This window comes from Nelumbo lutea, chromosome 1, assembly GCF_056320005.1.
Source record: "Nelumbo lutea isolate HS-2025 chromosome 1, American lotus-T2T, whole genome shotgun sequence".
Taxonomy (NCBI): domain Eukaryota; kingdom Viridiplantae; phylum Streptophyta; class Magnoliopsida; order Proteales; family Nelumbonaceae; genus Nelumbo; species Nelumbo lutea.
The window spans coordinates 78,115,722-78,134,502 of record NC_142684.1 but is presented as its reverse complement, the minus strand read 5'-3'; the positions used below and the strand labels follow the sequence as shown (position 1 = coordinate 78,134,502).

Genomic DNA, 18,781 nt, shown 5'->3' with positions numbered 1-18,781 from the left:
GTTTGGTTCAAACAAAAATGAGATTGGCAATTGGAATTAGCAAGAATGTGATTTCATTCTCAAGGGAGAGGGAAGAAATGGCCATTCCCTTACACTAGGAGTGGGAATGAAATTCCAATTCTATCCAACCAAACAGTTGGAATCAGAATGCCAGTTCTCATTTTGATTCCAAACCCCTAGTCTTGTGAAACAAATGGGGCCTGAGAGATACAATTTTACGAAATTACCCCTGCAACGACTATTTACATCACTTTCCTGGACCTGGAAAAACTTAATTGTTGAAAAGAACCTTCCTTTTTGGCATGTTGTTGAAAATAACCTTTGATCATAAGAAAAAAAAATCTACTGAGCCTATGACCGCGGCCACATGCAACCCCAATGAAATGGGTCTGGATATAGAGGGTAAGCACAATGAATGAGCATTTAACAGCTGTGTCACACCTGTCCCAGCTAATGCACTTTTTATCTAAACATTTTGTTCTTTCAAACAGGAATTATTAATTATTTTATTATTTTTCTTCTACTATTCATGATCTTCTCCCTCTGAAGGCAACTCAGCGGCAGCTGCCTTTAGCTTCTCCCCGACGATCCCTCTTCTCTCATCCTTTCCATCTCTTTCTCTCGTTCTTTTCTTCCCTTATCTTTTCTGTTTTTTTTTCTTTCTTTTTCCTCCTCCTCCCACGAGCCACAGTCGCAGTTATCCATGTTCATTATTCTCCATCGACAAGAACAGATGACTTACGGCGATGCAATTCTTCTCAGATTCTCCATGCTCATTGTGTGTTGGGCTGTTGGCTTTTAAGGTGGAACCGTTTTTCCCGGGCAGTCATGAAAAGTTTCATTTTCAGATGAATGAGTATAATTAATTTGGGATTGTGATAGAATAGGATCATGGGTCACCGGTCCGACCCATAGGATTATAGATGGGTTGAAATCACCAAGTATGAAAATAATAAAACATCTTCTGATGCCACCAACACTTTTCTTTAGAGTTTAGATCTTCCATTAAAGCAAGGAGATTGGACAATGGACCTCATCTTTTCAGATTTTTTCTCGGAAAAGCTTAAAAAATCAATTATTAAAATGAAAAGATAAGCAAGGACATTGGAAAGGCTTGATGGTTAAAAGGAACGACTGATTCCTCCATCACACCTCTGTATTCTGTAACTGTAAGAGTCTTAGAGAGATAGGCGACCATGCATCTTTATTCGACAAAGTACTGCAAAAGCCTTCCAAACTTTTTAATTTGTAATAGTACTGTGAAATGTTTATTCAACCATTCTTCCTAGGCGAGAGTGGTGTTTATCTTGTCAGGTAATTGCTGAACAATGATATACATTGGTCGCCGTGGATAAAATCTCAGAGCAAAACAGAGATATACTATGGCCAGCAACCGGTAACCACTATTTCTGTTCAGATAATGGCAGCATATTTCTTTTCAGATGACGTTTTTATCCGACGACAACTTTGTTGATTCAATAAAGTTGCAGATCACAATGCAATAGGGTTTTGGGTTGGAAGTGAGAAGGGTGTTTTGAAAATATGATATGAAATTTGAATCCAAACATATGGTTAAAATGGTAAATTTCCAAGACATAACAGGGGAGTTTCTACTGGTGTTGAAAAGTCAAGATGAGAATTGTGGAAAAGTGAGGGGAGTATTAAATAACAACCTATAAGAAAGGTGATTCCATTATGTGGAAATAATGCCTTTTCATAAAAGTTGGGATAGTTTTGTCGTTATAAATGACTACTTTTGACAAGATTTCTTCAGCTTTCTAGGCCTCAGGACCCATGACTTCAGACATGAATGGATGATTCTTTCATTGAAAATGCAATCTCTACCCTTGTTAAAGGAACATTCTTCTAGTGTGTGGAGGCTTAGATATCTGTTTTGGAAATCCAAATACAGAGGTCTAGAGATCCATTCTAAGGAACCCAATTGGGGCAGAGACTAATGGATTAGTCGTACACTGGTGTCGCCCTCCTGAAGTGTTGTAAAACTGAATTTCGATAATGCAATAGGAGTGGACAGAACTGCTGCAGGTTTAGTGTTACAGAACCACACTGGGTGCTTTATTTATGAGCGTACTGTTTATTTACCTTCTATGTTTGCAACTGGAGCCAAAGCCAGAGCTCTCTTAGAAGGCCTGAGTTTGTTGTCGAGCTGGGTCTTTTTTTTCGGTGTTATTAGAGGGAGATGCAAAAAACTGTTATTATTACATTTCTCTAGGAGTCTACAGTCACTCCCCCCTTGGCAAATTCGTCACCTCGTGATGGATTGCAAAGTTATGTTGAACTCTCTCCCGGGTTGCTCAATGGCTTTTGATGTAATCGTATCTAGTTACGTACTAATTTTTTCATGATGTATCAATTTTTTTGGCTAAGTATCTCGTCATTTGACCTGCTCCTAGGTGACCTGTGACTCAGAGGATGGTGGAGCTCCCTAGTGGCGAACTGCCTGGGGGAAAGTTACTTGGTGGCGAGCTCTCTGGTGGTGAGCTACCTTGATGAGCTCATCATTTGACCTACTCCCAAGTGGCTTGTGACTCAGATGATGGTGGAGCTCCCTGGTGTAGCACAACCCGACTGCCCTTTGCATGAGGTGATCTTCTCCTCTTTGTAGACGGCGAGAGCTGAGGAACCTGCGAGAACTGAATCAGAAGACCTGGGATGTTTACCCAGCAAGGACTCTCCGATGCTTAAGTTAGCACTCTAATTGTAGAGAGCTTGAATATGATATTAGAGAAATGAGAGGGCTAGAGAGCAGGAATTACCTCCATTTTTCAATCCCCCTTTCCTTGGGGGGGGTGAGGTCTTTATATACTGGTGATCTGACATGTAACCACCTCTGATTCTCTACCGCAACCGTTATTTGCCAGGGCTGAGCTGGTGGGTGTAGGTAACCGTTGTAGAGTATGGTCCTGTCAGGCAGTAGGCAACCACCAGAGCTGGCAGGTACAGTGCTGTCAGGCGAGAGGCGTGGGTACAGTCTTCTGGTACGGCTGTCAGACGGAATGCTTCTCGTGAGGCCCCGGACGAGCTCCTTGGTGATGAGCTCCGAGCTGCCTAGTGGTGAACTCTTTGGTGATGAGCTCCGAGCTGCCCGGTGGCGAAATCTTTGGTGATGAGCTCAGAGTTGCCTGGTGGCGAGCTGCTTGGTGATGAGCTCTGGGCTGCCTGGTGGCGAGCTCCTTGGGGATGAGCTCCGGGCTACCTGGTGGCAAGCTCCTTGGAGAGCTGCCTAGCTCCTTGTGGCGAGCTCCTTGGCGAATTCCTTGGAGAGCTGCCTAACTCCTTGGTGACCTCCTTGGCGAGTTCCTTGGTGAGCTACTGAGCTCCTTGGTGGCGAGCTGCCTAGCTCCTTGTGGCGAGCTCCTTGGCAAATTCCTTGGAGAGCTGCCTAGCTCCTTGGTGGCGAGCTCCTTGGCGAGCTCCTTGGAGAGTTGCCTAGCTCCTTGGTGAGCTCCTTGGCGAGTTCCTTGGTGAGCTGTTGAGCTCCTTGGTGGCAAGCTCCTTGGTGAGCTCCTTGGAGAGCTGTCAAGCTGCCTAGCTCTTTGGTGGTGAGCTCCTTGGCAGGCTCCTTGGAGAGCTGCCTAGCTCCTTGGTGGCAAGCTCCTTGGCGAGCTCCTTGGAGAGCTGCCTAGCTCCTTGGTGAGTTGTCGAGCTCCTTGGCGAGTTCCTTGGTGAGCCTGCAAGCTCCTTGGTGGCGAGCTCCTTGGAGAGATGCCGAGCTCCTTGGTGGCGAGCTCCTTGCCGAGCTCCTTGGAGAGTTCCTTGGTGAGCTGCCGAGCTCCTTGGTGGCGAGCTCCTTGGCGATGAGCTCTGAGTTGCCTGGTGGCGAGCTCCTTGGTGATGAGCACCGACCTGCTTGGTGGAGAGCTCCGACCTGCTTGGTGGAGAGCTCCTTGGTGATGAGCTCCGAGTTGCCTGGTGGCGAGCTCCTTGGTGATGAGCTTTGAAGTGCCTGGTGGCGAGCTCTTTGGTGATGAGCTCCAAGCTGCCTGATTGGCAAGAGACCACTTAACTGGCATGAGGTGCCAGGTGTCATAATTTCACTAGAGGGCCAAATCCACCCTCATCAGCTTTCTTGGAGGAATGTATCCATTCCGATTGTTCACTGAACATTATATGAAGAATTTGCCATATCAGGCTTCAAAAAATAAAAATAAATAAATAAATAATGACTTTGAGCAATAAAAATGCTGCCGTCCTCTTTGTCTACTATGAAGAATCAGCAGAAAATTGATATGATAAAAACACAACACACTCCTAAAGCATAATATAATTCAGTTGGGAACTGCCAGTAGGTTTGTTCAAGTTTCTTCCATATACAAATTAATTTGCTTCTACACTTTTGAAGGCCAATTTATTTCTTCAAGTAGCAGGCCCCAAAAGAAACACCTTAAATTAATTAAACCCCACCAGTCCAGGCGACACAAACGGTAGTATCTACCTAGGCTGCAATTCAGTAATTGACACTTCATTGACAGACCACGGCATTGACTTAGTCGCGGATTGATCCGATTCAGTTGCCTTCCCTTCAGATTCACCTCCTGTAATCACGCCTGAAAACATTTTACTGCGAGCATAAACTGCTGGCCGTGAAGGAACTGCAAGAGTGACGGAATTGCTGTTGAGCATGAGCACCACCGTCGCCATGGTGGGTCTATCTGCTACATCATCTTGAGTACACAGCAACCCAATATGAATACATTTCGTCACCTCGTCTCTCGAATAAGCTTCCCCCAAAATTGGATCAACCAACTCCAATGCTGTTCCTTCGTTCCAATGTTTCCACACCTTTACCAATTCATCCACACATTAGCAATACCATTCATTCAAATTAATTAAGGTCCAATAATATTGTATCACATACTTGAAAAAGTTCAGACTTACATAGCTTAGAAGATCCTCCGCATAGTCTGACTGAAAGAACGAACTGTTCTTCTTCCCGGTGACAATCTCCAAAAGTAACACACCAAAACTAAACACATCTGATTTGACTGAGAATTGTCCATGCATTGCATACTCGGGAGACATGTAACCACTGCACACAATTACAATTACAAACAAGATAGCATTCAGTGATCACGGGAAACGATGATCTGAGGTGTGGTTGTGCATGAATATAGAGGCAAATTAAGGACAAGGTTCAGTATTTACTATGTTCCAACTATTCTGTTTGTATTTGCTTCACTTTGGTCTACTTGAAAAATTCTTGCCATCCCAAAATCAGATATTTTGGGATTCAGATCGCCATCTAACAAGACATTACTAACTTTAAGATCGCGATGAATAATCTTCAGCCGAGAATCTTCATGAAGATAAAGAAGCCCTCGAGCAGTCCCTTCTATGATCTTGTAACGGATTGGCCAATCCAAGCGTGAATGTTCATCGGGATCTATAATTCACACAAATAATTAATTTGTCAAAATATTAATGTATTTTGAGATTAAAATTCAAAAAGCTCAAAACGGAATGTAATGAATTATTGTTCAAATATAAGAGTTCCAGGGCCAAACCGAATAGGAAGTGGTCGAGGCTTTTGTTGACAACATACTCATAGATGAGTATCTTCTCTTCTCCTTCCAAGCAAAACCCCAAGAGCCTAACGAGATTCCTGTGTTGGAGCTTGGCAACCAACATGGCCTCATTCTTAAATTCCACTGCACCTTGCCCAGAGTTTTTAGAGAGCCTTTTCACAGCAATTTCTTGCCCGTTGGGAAATTTGCCCTGGGAATTTATTATAAATAATAAGATTAACTCTATGATTATCTCTCAGATATGTGAAATTTTATTGCTCTGTATGGATTGCAAATTCTTACCTTGTAAACGCTACCAAATCCACCTTCACCAATCTTATTAGCATCAGAGAAGTTGTTTGTTGCTGCAGCAACTGTGCTGAAGTTGAATTGCAGTGACTCGACACCTTTGGTTTCAGTTCCAACTACACCGAAGCAAAGACAAAATCATAAGTCTGGAATGGATACATAGGTAACACTCCAAGAAAATAAAAAATTAGTGGAAAGCTTATTTGGTTTTTATGGCTTGTATCACAGAGACTAAAAACTTTTCTTGCCCTCAAAAATCAGGGAGCATGATTACCTATATTGAACTCTAAACAAACAAGCAATTCTTTTAAGAGTAGAAGAAAAAAAGATTAGAGCTTCTTACCAGTGATTTTCTTCCGCGTCTTCTTACTTAGCCAACAATAGCCAAAGGTGGATAAAAGTAACACTGCGATGACGACTGGTATAACAATAGCAACAATGGTTCCAGTTGATGTTTTTTTCCCTTTTCCTGCACAAAGAGAGAAAGAACTTCATACAGAACATGCGCTGGTAAAAATATTGAATTTTGTCTTCGCGAGAGAGAGAGAGATAGAAAGAGAGAGAGAGAGATAGATAGATAGATAGATAGATAGAGAGAGAGAGAGAGAGAGAGAGAGAGAGAGAGAGATAGAGAGAGAGAGATGCCAAACAAGTTCAGTTTTAATCTCTTTAATTGTATTAGATAGATTATCTATAATCATGGAATTGGCTCAAGAAATTTGCCCAACCAAAAAAGAAAAGAAAAAGTGGCTATACTGTTGTAGCATGATAATTTAGCGTATTTATTGAACTTCATCAGCTATTCAAGATTGCCTTATAGATTTTCAGGGTGATTTGATAAACAACTTCCTTTCTTCAAAAGTTTCAAAGCAATGATCGCAAGAATTTTAGCACATAGATATTTAAGAAATCACAACAATTTGGAATCTAAGCTTTAAAGAAATGGAAGAATTTTTCAGCGGTTTGGATTGGTGGGAAACAGAGTAGCAGTCCTCTGCTTTGGGATACCAGCAAATTGAAAATTTCTAGAGAGAGAGAGAGGTAGGTTTCCGAATTCTCAATCGAAAGTTACTTCAATGAGTTTACCTGAAGCCGTAGTTGTATTACTCGTAGGCGGAGTGGAAAGAGGAAGAGGTGACGGGGCAGGCACCGAAGCAGTGATCCGGTAGAAAGGATACACCTCGTACCTGACATTACAGCTCGGCCGAACATCCCTTGCCCCTACCGCTCCACTGCAACAAACTGGGAGATGGGAGATGGCACCTCTAAGACATTGGTTGCAGCTGCTCCCTGATAAATCCGGCGTGCACTGAGCAAGGCAATACAACGATTGGAAACTCGTATAGTTGGCCTGTAAAGTGGCATACTTGCTAGCAGAAGAGGCCACCGTAGTTGCAAGCTCGCCAAGCTTATCCCCTACCAGCTGATTGAACTGCCGAGGGTCCGAGTTGTTCTGTGTATTGTACATAGAGAACGATGGTTTCTCGTCCATGATAGAGAAGAATGATTGGTTGGAATAACGTAACAGACACTCGTCGTACCAAGTAATTGCGACTTTCCCGTTGGGGCACCGCTGGGTGATAGTTTGAGCGGCGGATTTGACACATTCACGGCAGAGGTCGTCGGTGACATCGCCTCTGCAGAGAAAGAGGCCGTATACAGTATTGGAACCCCGACCAGCGGTGGTGTTGTAAAAACCGTGGTTGGTGGGTGTAGCGTTAGAGGAGAGGGAAGAGAGGAGAAGGTTGAGGTTGTTTTGGTACGTGCCATTAGAAGGGTAAGTGGTAGTATTTGGACAGACGGTGTAGAGGTAAACAGGATTGGTTCCCTTGCAAGGGCTAAGGCAACAAAGGAAGAAGAGAAATAGGAGACTGTTTATTCCTCCTGAGATAACACTACGGAGGCTGAAAGCAAGTTCCATGCTGACTACTTGAGGAAATGTGCTTGAGTAGATTAGAGTACTGCTACAGAGGAAGCATTTGATTATAAAAAACGAACGATGAATTGACTTGGGGTCAGAACAAAAAAGAATTTTATAAGTTTAATTGGATCCATGAAACTTGACTTTGGTATACATTTTTGTCTGTTTTGAAGCAGAAGTCTAAAGACGCCTCCAGCATGTGAGGTCCATTGAGATCACGTCTGCTGCTACCGTGGTTGTAGCATTCTGTTGTGACCCTTCAATAAAATGGAAGAACTCTGGTATTTGTAATGAATCCAACACATTTCACCGAAGTTTTTTTATTTCAAAGATATGTTATAACTTGTAACCGCAGTTGCAGCAGCTAGCAGACGTGTTCACAGGTCCACTAACTAACTTTTCTGTAGATTACATGGATGGATACAGTACGCAGAATGACCATCTCAACTACTGGGTTGTCTCATTACTAAAGTTGTAACATCTTTGAGTGTGAATAAAACCAAGCCCGATAAGATTGAAGACCAACGGTGGAAAGAAAAAACAAATTATCACCGCACCTTTTCCTGGGGATTTTATTTGGCGAAAAAAAAAACAAATAATGGTGTCCCAGTGTCCCTTTCATGTGGCATTCAGATTTCATGTATGAAATGTTGTTATTGGTGATAGCCTAGGCCCGTGGTCCTTTGGAATTTGGAGGGAGATGCTTTAATAGTGATCAAAGCTTATATATATGTATATACTAAATCACAGTAGATTAGGAATTTTCTCCTTTTTTAAGTTTTTATTTTTTATTTCATATAATTTTTTAAATAACTAATGGGATGCTTTCAAATCTATAAAAAATTACCTAAAATCTCTCTCTCATTCTCGATAGGGATGATCATTTCAGTCTGGCCTAGAAAACTTGGGCTTGGGCCTAGGTTTTTTGTTAAGGCCCGGCCCAGGCCTGGGCCCGTATCAGGCCCGCACAATTTAGGGCTGGGCTTGGGCCTAATTTTTTAGGCCCGGTCCAGATATTTGTAAATAATATATATCTTTATATATATGTAATTTAAAAATATTTGTAATTGATGTTTTATATATTAAATAGAGATTAATAGTGATTTGTAGGAGATTAAAGATTTTAATCCTATGCTCTTATATCTTACCAAATTCTAATCTAGTACTAGCGGGGACCCGTGCGATGTACGGGATTTATTAAGCAAAAGTTAAATAATAGAAAGAGTCATTTACTAAAATACCCCTTATAATTTCATAGATTTACTAAAATCTACCCTATAGTTAGCATTTTACTAAAACACCACTTATAATTTGCAATGGATTTAATCAATCTTCCATTAGATGATTGACCTAATATTTCTTTAAATAAATTTAATCAAAAGAAAATAAAAGTAAAAATACTATTTTTGCCCTTAGTAAGACACGATCAACCATTCTATTGGCTATATTTGGTCAATTTTGTTTTCTATACAAAAAAGTGTTAAGGGTATTTTTGGAATAAAAAACCATGGGCCTAATGGCAAAACAAGCACTCCTTAATGAAGGTTGATTAAGTAAATAATTTATAAAATATATAAGATGTTTTAGTAAAATGAAAACTATAAGATAGGTTTAAGTAAATATGTAAATCTATAAGGTGTGTAGGAATGGCAATAGAGCGGGGATCATATTTCTTGTCCCCGACCCCAATTCTAAAATTAACCCCCATCCTTGATCCCCGACGGGGATGGGTTCCCCGTAGGGACCTGAATCCCCAAAATGTTTTTAGATAATAGTATTTTTTTAAATATATATATATATATATATATATATATATAATTGGGGTCGGGGTGGGGCGGGGACCTCAATCCTCATCCCCGACCCCGAATGGGGATTCCTATTAATCCTCACCCCCACTGCACCAAAACAATCCCCATTCCTAGCCCCATCGGGTTGGGAAAGTCGGGTCCCCGTTAGGGATGGGGAAAATTGCCACTCCTAAAGGCATGATCTAGTAAATGACCCTAATAGAATCATATAAGAGTATACAATTGTTTTATATTTTCAAATTTTTTAAATAATTAGTAATTATTCATATTTTATATACTACTTTTAATAATTTTTTTTATAATACAAAACTAATAACAATTAATTTAAGTTAGGTTTATTCATCAAACTTATGAAACTGACCAATCCGATCAACTCGATTTGAGTTGGTCGGTTTTCTAGTATTTTAGGTCAGCTTTGGTTAAAAAATTTCCCAATTTGACCAATTTGGATCAATTTCACTTTGGTCATTTGTAAACCAACCAAAATTGAACGATCTAACCATGGATATATATTAATATTTTATATTTTAAATATAATTTTTAATATGGAAAAGTGGCAAATTTCCCATATTTCATAGTCTAAAATGTTTTATATCATAAATCTAATTTTTAAATTTATTTTTAATAATTACACTATAATTTTTAAAATTAAATATAATTTTTAAGTTTAAATCTTTTGAACCGACTGACCAAACTAAAAAATCGACCCAAACCGAAACAACTTGAGTGGGTCGATTTTCACAAGTCAGTCAGTTTTAGCTAACCAACTCCGCAACTTGACCACGTCAATTTGGTTGGCCAAATAGCCTACCACTGAATTGAACCAACTCATGAACACTTATAATTTTAACTAAATTAATAGTCCCATCTTGCATAAATAACAATAGTTTAATCTCCAATAATTATTGAAAACTTATAGCAAAAATACATAACTATTGAAAATATATTGATAATGAAAAAAATACAATAATTACAAAAAATACAATAAGTACTAAAGATATATTAACTTAATAAATAAATATTGTAATCTCAAATAATAGTTTAATCTCTAATAAATATTAATCAATAAGTTATAACAAAAATACAATAAGTATAATAAATTAAATTTAAAAATTTCATTAATAATAGTTTAATCTGCAATAATTATTGAAAGTTTTCTATTAAATAACAAAACAAAATAAATTTATACATAATCATTGAAAATACATTTATCACGAAAACAATAAATAATTACTGAAATAAAATGAATATTAATTTTAGAATATATAATTATATAATAAATACAGATTAAGAGTTTAAAATTATTATTAATAAATATTAATTTTTTTGAAACTCATTTTGTCAAATTATTACTTGATATAATTAAAATTAGTTATTTACAATATTATGTAAAAATATTAAATTATTTTTAATTTCAATATTATGTTATAATTATTTTTTTACTTTTCAAAAAAAATTTAAATTTATTACATAAATTCTTTATTTTAACTATTTAAAATCTAGTTATGTTAAATATTTTGTTATTTAAAATACCCAGTTATTTAAATACTTAAATAATATATAAAATATTTAAATTTTAAAATATTATTTATTTATGGAATTTAATTATCCATAAAATCACAATTTCTACTATTATACATAATTTCATTATTAATTTTGTAATATATTAAATTATTATCAATTTCAATATTATGTCATAATTAGTTTTCTTCTTTAAGAAATTTTTTACATTTTTTACATTATTTCGTTATTTTAACTATTTAAAATCTAGTTATGATAAATATCTAGTTAGTTAAATATTTAAATAATCTATAAAATATTTAAATTTTTTAATTTTAATTTTATTTATTTAAAGCTATTACATATTATTAAATATTTGAAGAATATTTAAATTGATGATCCAAAAAAACATAGATTAAATTGTTAGTACATAATTTCGTGATATATTTTGTAAAACTATAAAACTATTTATTAGATGATTTTGTTATTTTAACTATTTAAAATATAGTTATGATAAATATTTAGTTATTTAAATATTTAAATAATCTATAAAATATTTAAATTTTTATTTGAATTTTATTTATTTAAGCCATTACATATTATTAAATATTTGAAAAGCTTTTAAATTGATACTATGAAAACAAGCATAATTTAAATTGTTAATATATAATTTTGTTATAATATTTATATAATTCTTAAATTTTTTAATCCAAACTTTATTTAGATAGATATAGATAAAAATTAGGGGAGAGGATAAATAGGAATTAGAGATAATTTAGGAGAGAAACTCTCTACTAAATTAGAGATAATTGTGGAGATAAATAGGAATTAGAGATAAATTAGAAGATATATAGGAATTAGAGATAATTATGGGAAAAGTGCATTTCATTGGTTGTTTCAAAACTGAAATGGAATATAGGAATTACTAAAAAGAAATTGCTAAACCCTAATCTTCTCGGCTCTCTCTGTCTCACCAATTTCACAAAACCACCACCGCACCCAATCTCTCTCTCACACCAAAAGATGAATCTTCTAGTGATGAAGATAAATCTGGAGTTTAGAGTGGTTGCATGTTTTGGGTAAAATTGAAACCATTTTCAATATTTTATTACTTATTTATTTACACTAATTTGAGCTATTTTTTCTTAGTTTGCTAATATCTTTTTTATTTCACTTTTTATTTGTAGGAGTTGAATGGAAGATGAAACTGCTTATAGAGATGTTTAAAGTTGTTTTGTGGATATTACATGACAATGGATGGTTATATTTTTTTTATAGATATTATAGGTTCTAGGTTGATTTTTTGTTGATAAAAGAATTGGTTTGTTAAAATTAACATTTTTAACATACTAATAACCAATTGAAAGTTATAAATTACAAGGTATTTAATTTCTTTTATATTAGTAGATTTTATCTTGATATTAAATTTAAAGTTTCTTATAGGTTACTATGGTCTCCACGATGATAAGTGAAAAAAAGTACAATTGTTTTATTTTGGAACTGAAATACAATAATTAAGACCCAAAATCTTGGTCCGGCCCAAGCTTATATTTTTAGGCCCATAATGCAGGCCGGGCCGGGCCTGGGCCTAGCCTAAGCTCGTTGTTGTGAAGGAAAAGCCCGGCTCGGCCCATGATCACCTCTAGTTCTCAATAATCTAAGTAATATCCTCTCCTAAAATTTCTCCTAAACTACCTCCCTCACTATCCTCACTTTCTACTAAATTATCTCTAATTCCTATTTATCATCTCCCACACTTATTATTTATATCTATATAAAAAGTTTGAATTAAAAATTTAAAAATTATTTCAATATTCTAATGAAAATATATAATAACTTTAAAATATTTATTAAAAACACAAAAAATAATTATAATAGATTTAATAATATTCATATTATTAATAATTTCATATTTTTACAAAATTCATTATGAAATTATGTACTAACACTATAAATTATGGTTTTTTTGGATTATTCGATTTAAATGTTATTCAAATAATAAAAAAAGAAAACTTAAAACATAAGATATTATTTAAAACTTTCAATAACTAAATATCTTAAATAAAAAATATTAAAAGTAGCTAAATAATTATATATCAAAATATTTAATATTATGTAATAACTTTAAAATAAATAAAATTCAAACAACGAAATATTTAACATAAGTAGATTTTAAATAAATAAAATAACGATATTATGTAATAAACTTAAAAAATTTCTTAAAACTAGGAAAATAACTATAACATAATATTCAAATTCATAATAACTTAATATTTTACAAAATTAATAAAAACATTATGTAATAATAACATAAATTACAATTTTGAAAATTCTTAAATTCAATAAATAATTTATATTTTAAATTTAAAAAAAATGTATTATTTAATTAAATAATTTCACTTAAATCAATGAATAATTATAGAAAATAATTTTCAAAAAAATAATATTTACTAATAAAATTTTTTAAATCTTAATCTATATTTATTATATGTTTATATATACTAAATTAATATATATATATATATATATATTTTATTTTCAATAAGTATTTATTTTTTGTAATAAATATACTTTCAATAATTATGTATAAATCTATTTTTGTTTTGTTATTTAACAGAAAATTTCCAATAATTATTGGAATTAAACTACTATTATTTAAATTTTTAAATTTAATTTATTGTACTTATTGTATTTTTGTTATAATTAATTGATTAAAGTTTCTTAGAGATTAAGCTATATTTGGGATTTACTATTTATTGATGAATTTAATATATTTTTAGTATTTATTGTATTTTTATTAGTTTTTTATTGTATTTTCATTATCAATATATTTTCAATAGTTGTGGATTTTCGCTATAAATTTTTAGTAATTATTGGAGATTAAATTATTGTTTTTTATTAGAGATTAGACTATTAATTTATCTAAAATTAGGAGTGTTCACAGGTTGGTTCGGTTTGGTTGGATCATTCGATTTTAGTCAATTTACAAATGGTCAAAGCGAAACTAATCCAACCTGGTTACGTTGGGGAACTGTTAAACCAAAGCTAGCTAGAAATACTAGAAAACCTACCAACTCGAGTCAAGTTGGTTGGGTTGGTCAGTTTCATATGAACAACCTTAGCTGAAATTAATTATTGTTATTTTTGTAAAAAATTATTAAAAAATAGTATATAAAATGTAAGGGAAAATCTATGATGCGGGAAAGATATGGTATCAGAAGAGTTTTGATCAATCAAAATCCACTCATGAATTTTGATAAATAACACTTTATTGGCTACCATGTTTATGATACCAATTGATTGGTAAAATTGTAAAAACTTTTTCAGATATCATATATTTCTCGTATCATAGTTGAACCCAAAATATAAATAATTATTAATTATTTAAAAAAGTTAAAAATATAAAACAATTGTATACTCTTATATGTTTCTACTATTTAGCTTTCGCTTAACAAATCTTGTGCATTGCACGGGTCCCCGTGAGTAATACAATATAATGCCTCTTTTCAGTTACAATTTGCAAAGTCTACACGTCAAGGTTCTTTGGGTGTCACATTTAGGGTTAAGCATTATTTGGTTAAAACCAAAAAATCAAATTGAAAATTTTGGTTTTGATCTTTTCAATTTTTTGGTTTGAGAATGCGATTAATAAAAAAAAACTGAAGTAACCAAACTTTATTATCTATATAATATATATGCATTAACATATAATACATATATAATATGTATAATGATATATTATATTATATTGTATTACATTATATATTGCATATATATTTTTAATATATAATAAATATATGATATTTAAAATATATAAATATATATATATATATATATATATATATATAGTGTTGACATTCAGTTTTAACTGAAAGGGAAAATTTTTTATTAGTACCTTGTACTTTGGGCCTAGTATCCGAACTTTCAAAACGTGTCTATCCAGTACATACCATTAACCAATTATTAGTCGGTCGTTAAGTGGCATTTGAAAAAGACACAAATGCCCTTCGAGCATCATCTAATTTTCTTGAACAACCATCCAAACGTTGACAAAAAATTAACAATCCCAAATCCTTGCTTCTTCTATTCAAGAAAGTTGGGGTCACCAGAATGACCACTAAGAAGTGACCCTAACTTTCTTGAATAGAAGAGGCAAGGATTTGAGACTGTTAATTTTTTGTCAACGTTTAGATGGTTGATCAAGAAAATTAGATGATACTCGAAGGGCATTTATGTATTTTTCAAATGCCACTTAAACGACTGATTAACGGTTGGTTAACTGTAAGTACTGGATTGACACATTTTGAAAGTTTGGATACTGAATTGTCGCATTTTAAAGTTTAGGGACCAAAGTGGCACTAGGCCCAAACTACAAGATACTAGTTGGGAATTTTCCCTAACAGAAATAACTGAAAATTGAACAAAAAATTTCAGTTTCCCTTTATTTGGTTTTTCAACATTCTAGTTTTGGTTTTCCATTTAAAATTTTGTTTTATTCAGTTCAGTTTTTAACTGAATAAACCATTTGCTCACCCCTAGCCACAGTCTATGGTGGATTAAAGTTGAGCTGATCCGACTATCTAACAATTCAAGATCAGCTCGCCAAAAAAAAAAAAAAAAACCAGGTTCGAACTCGAGCTTGGTTCAAGCTACAGAGTTGAGCACAAATTTGGCTCAACTCAAAAGCTTTGAGCCAAGATTCCTATAAAAAATAAAAAGTATACATATAAAAATTATTTATTATTATATATAAAAAATAAAGTTATTATATATATATATATATATATATATATAAATGTTAATGTATGTATGTATTTATGTATGTATGTGTACTAGCCTTGATTAAGCTCGTGAGCCTCACAAGTTTAGTGTCATTGTCCTTGAGCTCGGCTCGACTGGCCTTGAGCTCAACTTGAACCTCGGTTTAAACCAAGCCGAATTGAGATTGATTCGTTCTACCCCTATCTATGAACATATGCATGGTTTATAACTACATATATCAGGTTTTACCTCTTTATAAATATAAAATGGTTAGGTCCAAGCCTGAGCCCAACTTGACTTTTGGGCCTAGATCTTATATAAAGTTCAAAGTTCGAGTTTGAGTCTAATGTCTGATCTAGACAGACATTTTATAATATATTTGTTAAATATTATTACTAGTATATTATATATTATATAATACATTTTTTGCTACTAATATTATTATTACATAATATTATATAATATATATATTATATTTTTTAAAATGCATATACCATTATCAAGTTAGGCTCAAGCACGGGCTGGGCTATTAAAGAAAACCCAAGCCTAGCCTAAGAAATAGTCAAGCCCGATGTTTAGAGCCCAAACTGAGCCTATGGACTTAAAAGTTTGTTCAAGTCCAACATAGAACAGGCTAGGCCAAGCCAGCCTGTTGGGCTACCTAGTTCATTAACAGGTCTCACTATGCATTAAATGACGAGGTTCACCTTGATGATTTCAAGGATTTACACCTATACTAGAGGCCGTGTTTGGAAGTGATGTAAATCAAGAACAAAGTAAATATTTATGCCGGTTCAGTTTTGTCGACATTTGGAAGGAGTGTAAATCAAGGTCAAACAAAACTCCACACCGGTTCATCTTTGCCCACATTTGGATGGAGTGGAGTTTTACGTCATAAACTGATGTAAAACTTCATCTAAAGTAGAGTTTTGCATTGATTAAAACTCTGCTTATCGATGTAAAATGTCATCGATTAAAACTTATCGATGTAAAACTCTGCTTTTCTTGTCACACTTTTCAAAATTCAAACGGCCACTTGCCAACGATTTCAATGTAAAATGTCATCGATGTACTCTTACACCGATGACATTTTACATTCGTTCCAAATGCAGCAAGAACAGTTGTTCTTAGGGAATTTGTCTAGTTAACCCTTGTTTGAGATCACTTATTTTAAGTACTTATTTAAATAAATACTTAAAATAAGTGGTAGATCACACAATAAGTGAAAAATAAGTACTCGTTCATGTTTGGCAAAAAACAGTTGAGAATAAGTGCTTATTTTCAAAATAAATTCTTAAAAAAAAGCTAACCTAGGCAATGCTTCTTTTAAACACTTATTCAATAAATGCTTATTTCTTTTTGATGGGAAAAAAATGTCCCCATAATATTTCAAAAATTCCTGCATATTCCCCTATGCATAGAGAATATGCTAAACCCTATTGTCTTCTCCATTTTTGTGCAAGGAACCTTCAGTGGTGGCAGCAGTGTGCAATCTAATGGAAGTTAGGCAATCTCCAACCGATTTTTGCTTGCAAGCATGTGAAATCTTCCATCTTCCTCTACCTTTTGTCTTCCATTTTGAACATTTCTCTGATTTGGTGGGTTCTAAACACATTCTTCATTGTTTTTCACCAGATATGTTCTTAGGAAGAAATCTAATCACCTAGTCAGCAACATTAATCGGTTTGGTGAGTTCCAAACTCTATTTTTTTTATTGGGATAAGTAGACTAAAGTCCACCTCTGAAATCTGAAATTACAGCCCCCTCCTAGTCTACTTGTAGCCCCCCTATAAACTGCATCCTGCCCGTGGATTTGTCATCAATCCACGGTCAGATTCATCCTTGCCACCTGTATGGTGGGACTAAGATTTATGAGGTGGACTGAACTATAAAAACCCCTTTTTATTTTAATAGATGTTTACGACTTGTTTGAATGTTTTTTTTTTTATATTTTATATTTTTTTTTAATTTTTGCTTATGATATTGATTGCAGTCTTTTTTTGTGATTATTTAGAAAAAAATATATTATTTACTATTATTAGAATATTAATTTGAATTTCTTTTGGTGCTTTATTTTTTTTTGTTATGATATTGTAGTTTTATTTGTGATTAATTAAAAAAAACTGTTGGTTTATTTTTTCTTCATTATTGGAATGACACTGCAAATTATTATATTATTATGAAATTAATTATTAGTATTACTATTTTTTTAATGTTGTTATTAATAGTAATAATGATATTCAAATTATTCTTTATTATTATTATTTTTATTATTGTTATTATTATTATAAACAAATATTTTTTGGTTATTTATTTTATTTTCTTAAATAAAATAAATTATTTAATAGTGCCACGTGTGTGACACATGGGCCGTGTGTATTGTGAGGGCTAGAGTCATTATTTTCATTGAAATGGTTCAATATAATATTCATAAAATAACATATGTATGCATTTGTTAAGTTGGGGTTATAATTGTCATTCTTGGTTAAGTGGCTCACCAAACACTATAACAAAAATAAGTACTTAAAAGAAGTGTAAGTGGTTTGGGAAAGGGCTCCCAAACACTAATAAGTACTTATTAAGGAAAGCCTAAACCCTAACTATTATCATGGTTCAAAGTGTCGATACACCTTTGTGTATCGACGGAGGTGTATTGGTACTTTAACTGACGTGCCTTTTATTTTTTTATTTTTGGGAAATCTAGAGCTCTATCCACATCAGGGATATATATTAGGTTTTTGGGTTTTATTTACCAACAACTCTACCTATGATTCACTAAGCCCCTTGAATTTTGATTCATTTTGCCACTTGTTATTGTTCCAATTATACTGAAGTTAATAGGTGAAATAAAAAATAAAACCCCCATTTTTTAACTTTTATTTTTCAAATTTCAGTTTTAACTATAATTTTGTTTATTATTTAATAAAAAAGATTTCTTGAAAACACCTATTAAATAG

General features: G+C 33.7%; 1 protein-coding gene across 1 annotated transcript; it reads right to left on the bottom strand.

Moving 5' to 3' along the window:
* Positions 1–4,251: 4,251 nt before the first annotated feature.
* On the bottom strand, positions 4,252–7,872 carry LOC148875538 (cysteine-rich receptor-like protein kinase 10). Its single transcript, XM_088965356.1, has 7 exons — positions 6,921–7,872; positions 6,178–6,303; positions 5,829–5,950; positions 5,526–5,736; positions 5,167–5,404; positions 4,900–5,050; positions 4,252–4,803 (listed from the first exon to the last, which is right to left on the bottom strand). Exons 1-7 carry the CDS (start codon positions 7,753–7,755, stop codon positions 4,453–4,455), a joined length of 2,034 nt encoding a protein of 677 aa, XP_088821482.1. The 5' UTR covers positions 7,756–7,872; the 3' UTR covers positions 4,252–4,452.
* Positions 7,873–18,781: the final 10,909 nt, after the last annotated feature.

Bases quoted from the DNA above. Each gene is read 5' to 3' on its own strand.
- LOC148875538 (XM_088965356.1), bottom strand. From the start codon at position 7,755: ATGGAACTTGCTTTCAGCCTCCGTAGTGTTATCTCAGGAGGAATAAAC. The intron at 5,051-5,166 runs GTAAATACTGAA...AATTGTGTGCAG, and splicing joins AACAGAATAGTTGGAACATA to TGGTTACATGTCTCCCGAGT. The intron at 4,804-4,899 runs GTAAGTCTGAAC...GAATTGGTAAAG, and splicing joins CGGAGGATCTTCTAAGCTAT to GTGTGGAAACATTGGAACGA.